Consider the following 7471-nt stretch of genomic DNA (forward strand, 5'->3'; position numbering starts at 1 on the left):
AAGAGACAGATACCACCCTGATACCAGCGGCCACAGTCTGCAGCCGTAATCTGGAGGCTGGCTTTAACTCCCAGGACAGCACTGATGCTTTTTTCCCCGGTAAATCAGTCAGCCCTGATACAGCTCAGTATCACGGGCTTTTTCTGCAGGAAGAGTGCATCCGCCTTCTGTTTTACAGGTGTCCTTGTGTGCCCTGAGGTGACAGCATCTGCAGTGCATGAGGGACTTCAGAAACACCAAATTCCAGCTGCAGGAGAGGTGTGGTGGGGAGGCCAACGCAGAGGTGGGTGAGGAAGGCTGTGGGTGATCCCCATTGCTCAGGGGGAAGAGGAAAGCACATCCCGAAGGTGATCCAGGCAGAGACCTGACAGCCACAGCCTGAATTACAGCCAAGAACGGACTGTTTCCCCATGCTTTTGTGCCTTCTATTTGAGACAGGGGTTTGGGCGACATGGCCACATCTTGTGTGTTTGTCCCTGTAGTACCAACCAGGTGACCCAGTGTAGCAGTCACTGGTCCCTAAGAAGCTGCATTTTCAGGGCAAAACCCCAAGCTTTGGGACTTAGTTCCTTGAGGGGTTCAAAAGAGCCAAGGCTGGATATTCAGCAGGATACCTGCTCATCCCCTCTCACAAGGTTTTGGGAGTGAGTGTGGTGCTAGCTGGTGGATTTTTATAATGTATATGTCAGGTGGAGGGGTGAATTAATCTAAGAATGTTCCATTCGAAGAGGTGGAAAACTTGTTGAGGGTACCAGAATACTGCATACATTTTTGTACATGCAAACCCTGGTCACAAATGCAAACCAGGCTCTGTGTACAAAAGAAAGCAGCCAAACATGCACAAGAGATGTGGTTCTACGCTTGCGTAGGCCTGGGCCTTGGGCAATCAGGTGGGTGAGCTGCTGGACCCTGACCCTTTGGGAGACAGTGGGTGAATCAGCACTCCTGCCTCCCCTAAAACAGTGTTTATCTGCATTAGCTCCCATCTCAGACTGCAGGCTTCTACACAGACATTATAGAAGGTAACAACATTAATATATGCTCCTGAGTGTTTGACACATTCCTCCTGCAATACTGTGCTCTCTGTAAGGCATCAAGTATTTCAAGGAACTGGAAAATAATATACCTTGCTCACAAATGAACTGCACGGATGGAGAGCATTGTCAGCCAAAGTTGTGCTTTAATTCCTGTGTACAAAATCATTAATCTCTTAAATGATAGGAGATACAAACCATGAAAAAGAAAAGATATGAAAGAAAGGACACATTCCCTGCCTGGGACCTACAGTCCTCCAAGGACAGCTATCAGCATGTCCCAAGATCTAAGGCACTGTAGTGAGAACCCTCTCTGAGCAGAGTCACCAGTTAAAGGCCATTGAAAAGACCTGTGCAGATGGCACAGCCTGCTCCTCTCCTCAGGGTGATGCTGTGGGCATGTCACTGGTTTCATTTGCTGTCAGCGTGCTCCACTCTCTGGTACTGTGCGTGTGTGCAGCTCACTCCTCTTCCACGTCTCTGCTTAAACACGTTTTCTTCCCACACCCTGCCAGGCAGTAGCGAAGGTCAGCTGCAGCCGCTGCTTCTTGCGGGGAGCCAGGAGCCAGGCAGGGGGTTACAGCAGTTACCCCTCCTGGCCACCCGCTGTGGGGTGTGTGCTCCCTCCCCGTGGCCGTGTGGCTGCCCAACCTCCCTCTGCTCCAGCAATGCTTGTCCTGCCACCTCCTTCACAACCAGAAATGCACAAATACCACTCCATCTCCCCTAGCCCAGTACAGGCTTTGCATGGAAATTACTGGGTGAGAGCCCATGGCCTGTGTTACACCAGGAAATGTCTCTGCCCCAGAGGAGAAGGATCAGTCCAAGATTATTCTAACGCTGTTGCAGTCCTGACCTGCCTGTGCCATGTTCTGGTCCTGCTCTCCTCCCCGCATCCACAAGCCCTGGTTTTTAGCCCTTTTCCTCCGGAACATCCCTAGTGCCCTCCAGCAGCTCGGCCACAAGGCTCAGGGCAGTGACCTGTTGATGACCCATGCTGCAGCTCCCACGCCCTGTCCCACAGCTCTGCACAAACCTGAGATATTCTCAGCTGCACTGACCAGATTTTGCAACAGCCCTGAGCTGCCCAGTGCCACAGACCTCGGAGAGTGCTGGTGGGAAGCACCCAAAGCCAGCACTCATGCTGGTACAGCAGTACACATACCGTTTCCTGCAGAACTGCTGGTCTATCTCCTCTAAGGACTGCCCTTTCGTTTCCGGAACAAAGAGATAAATGAATATAACAGCCATCACTCCCACCAGTCCATAGAGAAGAAACATCCAAGAGAAACCAATAGCATCTGCAGAGAGATTGAAGTGCACGAAGGGTCTGTTGGAGGTAGGTCGCATCATGGGATACAACGGAAGCTTGTAGCTTACTGCGAGGTAGTCATTGGTGCCTGACAGGGGCATCTTATTTTGAGAAGCCTTCAAAAGGCAAGGAAGCTCCTTATCTGCAAGGCCTAGACCAGGAATCAGTAAGGGAGAAGGATGGTCCACACCAGGCTTTGCCAGAGCATCATAGTGGGAAGAAGGCGGCAGCCGAGCTGCGAGGCCCAGCAGCACCCACTGAGTGCCTCAATAGAGAGCTCTGCTAGAAAGAAATGTCGTAAAGCTACCGGTATGGAAGCTGCGAACTCCATCGTTTCCTGATACTGCAGTACTACAGTCCAGTCCAGTGGGCAATGGATGATTTTTATAAAACAGGTGGCAGAGGGGCTCAGACCAGTGTTCCTGGTGCCTGTTTTTTCTGCCCTCAGAGGCATCAGGGTCACACCTATTCCAGTGTCAAGTCCCCAGGGTTCAAAATGCTACTTAATCTCTAAATAGTCTGTGGTGGTCACCTTTCCTAACCAGCTGTGGGAGATGGAGGGATGGGGGATGGCCACTTACCAATAAGGTCCAGGAAGGAGAGACTGATCAGTAAATTAGCAGCCCAGTTAAAGCTGTTACAGAAGGCAAAGGCTCTTCCTCTTATCCCAGCAGGGTAGATCTCACTGAGGACCAGCCAGGTCACTGCACGGATCAGAGAGATGAGAAAGACGGTTGTAGGGGTTAAGCAATTTACTTGGGAAATGGGCAAGGAAGATTTCAGTAGTGGTTTTAAACTCTGGCTTCACCCAGCACCCGCTGCTGGTGCTGTCAAACATTCATTGATCTCAGAGTCAGGTCACAGCAGAACACTTCAAAACCCCCATACTCAGCACTCCACGGAGGAATGACATACCAATGAACAAGCCCAGGGATCAAAGAAGAAAGCAAGGGAGTTGGTTATTCCGTTCAGGGTAGAGGAAAAAGATCTGGCATGCAAGCTGTCAGGACACGCTCTTTGTGAAGAAATAAGAAAGGGGTAGGATTAGGAAGATGATGTTGCGTTTGAGTTAAAATCAGAACTAAGCAATATATATGTTAGTCTCCCCTATCCCAGGGTTATTTTGCTTGAAATAATTTACAGGGTCACTGTTAAACCCATGAGACCTGCTCGCTTATGTTTTTTCTTGAGTTAGATGCTGTTTTTTCCCATCAAGGCATTTAAAGCAATAAATGTCAGAAAACAGTAGAGCTCACATGGAATCAAAAACTAATCTCTGTTCTAATCTGACGAATAAATCATGATTTCAGAAAAAGACCAACCAATGTTGAAAAACTTTCAAAGAGGTTCCACTTCCAGTTCTGCACTGACTTTCTTTATCACACAGTAGAAGCCCCTCAGCCCTCTATTTCCTCCTCAACAGGGAGCTAGGAAGATTAGGTAGTACTTGGGGGATGCTCTGATTTTCCAATAAGCTTCGCAGAAAAAAAAACATTACAAGGGTAGTGATACCATTCTAGTGCTGTACCAGCCCTATAGCTGACAGAGCTGCAATGCTAGAAAATGATTCAGTAGGTAGAAGGGGACATATTTCCAGTTCCCAGACACTGAGCTGCTTGGTAAAGCAGATACGTAATGAATGTTTCAAGCAGACTATAAAGATGAGCCCAAGTTTTATTCTCTGGGTTAGTGCAAGGATATATAAATATCATACTTACTTGGTCCAAATCCAATTGAGAAGGCGCTCACGAAAGCCATCATGCTCAGCAGAGTAATCCAATTTAAAACCATATGTTCCATCCAGGGAGTACCACCAAAAGGAGGGCCAGTGCCTCTCACTGTCTCTTCTTTGGCCTGACCTACCAAGTCCCTTTTCTGAGTAAGCGAAGAATCAGGAACAACCTTTCTGCTTTGAGAACTGTCAAAAACTTTTGTAAGGCTCCTTGTAGCAGCAAACCCAGGGCCTGCCTGGCTTTTGCGAGCACCTAATGCTGGTGGAATGGGTGACACCACAGGCTGGGAGGATACAGGCATCAGGGGGTGCTGGGTGAGGCTGTGGGATGCACTGGGGACTCCAGCTGCTTTACAGTCCCTGGCCATGGCCAGCGGAGCAATGTGTCTGGTGAGGCCAATGGTGGTGACGGAGATGGCCATCACCACGCAGCCAGCCATGAGCAGCACTCTTCTCCCAGCCTTGTCTGCAAAGGCCATTGCCACGAGCGTGGCCACCACCTTTATTGCCCCCAGCCCAACAGAGGCCAGGATGGCTGAGGAGTTGCTCTGAAACCCCACTGAGTGGAAGATTTTTGAGGCATAGCCCAGCACATTGGGCTGCCCAGTGAACTGCTGGAAGAGCACCAGTCCCAGGCCCACCAGAGTCCGCCTTCTCATGTTGTCTCTGGCCCTGAAAAGGTCAAGAAATGAGTAAAGCTTCTCCTTACAGGGCTCCCACTTTGCTGCTGCTCTGTCTTCGGTGTCCTGCAATTGAATGAGGCCCTTCTGGCAGTCTGAGTCCCACGAGCTTAATTTAACAGGGTTCACTGGGAGAAAGAGGATGCTGAGGAACTGCATGGCTGTTGGGGCAATAGCCAGCCCAAACATGTACCTCCACCCCTCATCCACCTCTGCAAAGATGTAATTCAGCGCATAGGACAGTAGGATGCCTACGGTGATACCCGCTTCATAAAGAGACACCAGTAGCCCTCGCTGATGAGCAGCCACCATTTCTGAGACATAGATGCAGCAGGCCATGGATGAGACAGAGATGGCAAAGCCCACAGTCATGCGCCCAATGACCAGCCCAATAAATGACCTCACCAGTGTGAGAATAAGGCTGCCAACCAACAGGACCAAGTTGCTGACAAGGATTGCTCTCCTCCGTCCATGGCGGTCAATGAGGATCCCTCCAACCAGAGAGGCGAGGAGAGCTCCGATAAGGAGGGAGCTCACAAGAACTTCTTGCTTGAAGCAGCTAAGGTGGAAGTCTATCTGCAACTGCAGCAGTGCACCAGAGATAATCCCCAGCTCGTACCCAAATATCAGCCCGCCCAGGAGAGAGACTGTTGCAGACAAGAGGAGGACCAGCAGTGCACGACCTGGAAAACAAGCAATGCTAGGTTCACTTTTCTGGTGCTAGCAGACAAGCTATCAGCGTGCACAAGGTGGAAAAAAATCTCTCCCAGGACACCCAAAGTTTTCCATCTACAAAACCATGATGCTGAATTTCCCCACAGCTTACTAGTCATGTGTAGAGAGGCACATGTAGACAGTCACACAACCTACCAGGCCTGCACCCCCTTCCACTAACTGCAGGAGCACTCATTTGGGGGGCAGAACTGTGAAAACTTTGTTAACAAATTTAAGCCTTGTATTTAAGCGGAAGACAGTGATTTGTAGTGCCTGGAGTTGTAGGGGGGGATCCTCTGTGATCTCCCTTGATTCTAATTACAAAACCTGTTCTGAGCAGGAAACACAGCTGCTGCTATCTGATTCTGAATTGTTCCGCATTACCATTTTCATGTTTCAGTGCACGTGGCACCATCAGCACTCACTGCAGGCTCTGCATTCTCACCCCGTACCTTACCGTTAAAAACACTGCTTGAAAAAGTTTATTTCTTCTACTTAATCTTGCACTCTCACCATGACTTGGTGGGGGTAGCCCTGATTTCTTCACCTCTCCTTTTAGAGCACATTGAGCATCCTGGGCACTATCCAGGCGCAGCCTTCTCAGGTTGGTCCAGGACTACAGGACAAACTTCTTAATGAGCTGAAAAGCTCATTGTTGCTCACCCCAAATACAAGAAGCATTTATTTGACCTCGCCCTTCCCATACAGCTGAGCATGCAAGTTCAGTAAGTACGTAAGTTTGGCTAAAGTAAGAAAAAAGGCAACATTAAAAACAAACCAAAACCAAACCAACCCGCCCCAAACAACCCTACAAAACCAAGGTGCTTGCTGCAAAGGCTTCTCGCCCTGGAGAGAGGATGAAAGGGTGGCCATGGGTGAATCATTAGTCATGTTACCGCAGGGCAGACTGCACATGGTGCGAGAGCAGAGCTGATGTACCCATGGGGAGCAGCAGCGACAGCAACCTCCCCACCACCACTTATTTGAAGTCACAGGTAAAGTGTGTTAGCTCAGAAGTTTGTGCAGGTTTCCAGCATAGAATACTATCTGTATTCTGACATTGGCCTTATTTAATTAGAGATACTCACAGTTTCAGTAGACTATGTGGAAAGAATGTGGCCACAACCACCAGACCATGGAAAACTTTCCTCACCCTGCCTAAGGGCTTTTTTCCCCCTCACAATCTGTGTTTAATAGCAAGTGTTTCTAGTCAACCTTTAATTACATCTAGCAATAAAGGTTATTTCTCAGTGATGGCTATAACTATATTTGTATTTATTCTTTAACTGTGTTGCATTTGTGTTACTTATGCCATCCCGGCTACATGCCAGTCCCTCCCACCATGTTCTGTGTGACTACCTGTGCTGCTTTCATCGCTCCTTGTGCACGTTATGCAGATAAGCATAAAGTGGGCAGGCCGTTTCAAGCCACAAACTCAATTATACACAAGCAGCCCCACTGTAAATACCCCAGCTGATTCCATCAGATTTTGCTGTATTTCCTGTTAAATGAACTCTGATTGAAATCCAGCTTTGTATATACTCTGTTCTGAGGTAGCTGGGGAACCTGAGGACTCTGCAGACCCTCCCATGAGGACAGAGTCTGGCGGGTCCACCGGGGAGCTGTGCCCGCTCGCCGGACCTGTGCGGCTGACCCGGCTGAGACCGGGCTGACTTCGGAGGTGCTGGAGTCCCTCTCTGCCGGCACCAGGGGCAAGCGGCACCCCCGGCAACCCCGCAGCGCTCCCCCCGCGCTCCCCGGGGCTCCGCTCCCGCCCCGCAGACGGCCCGGGGGGCTCTGCCACGGGAAGTTACTCGTCTCTTCATGTCTGCTGCTGGAAGTGCTTAAAAAAATGGAAAGAAAGGGGGTTGGGGGGCGGATGCAGTCCCAGCCTTTAGGAAAAGTTGAAAAGTTTGGGCTTTTTCTCTTTATATCAACCCTTTTCCTGAGGCTGGACGCGCCCGTGGCCAGCCTGGCTGCCCCGTCCCGAGCGGGACTC

At 49.9% G+C, this 7471-nt stretch overlaps 1 protein-coding gene across 1 annotated transcript; it reads right to left on the reverse strand.

Annotated features, from left to right (window-relative positions):
- Nucleotides 1-1169: 1169 nt before the first annotated feature.
- Nucleotides 1170-5607, reverse strand: SLC2A10 (solute carrier family 2 member 10). Its single transcript, XM_026862271.1, is given in 7 exon segments — nucleotides 1170-1542; nucleotides 2200-2335; nucleotides 2928-3050; nucleotides 4065-5456; nucleotides 5459-5516; nucleotides 5519-5586; nucleotides 5589-5607. Coding segments are annotated over 7 exon segments (1893 nt in total). The 3' UTR covers nucleotides 1170-1445.
- Between the last annotated feature and the right edge of the window lie 1864 nt (nucleotides 5608-7471).

Source organism: Athene cunicularia (assembly GCF_003259725.1).
Source record: "Athene cunicularia isolate RWA chromosome 20 unlocalized genomic scaffold, athCun1 chr20_part1, whole genome shotgun sequence".
Taxonomy (NCBI): Eukaryota; Metazoa; Chordata; class Aves; order Strigiformes; family Strigidae; genus Athene; species Athene cunicularia.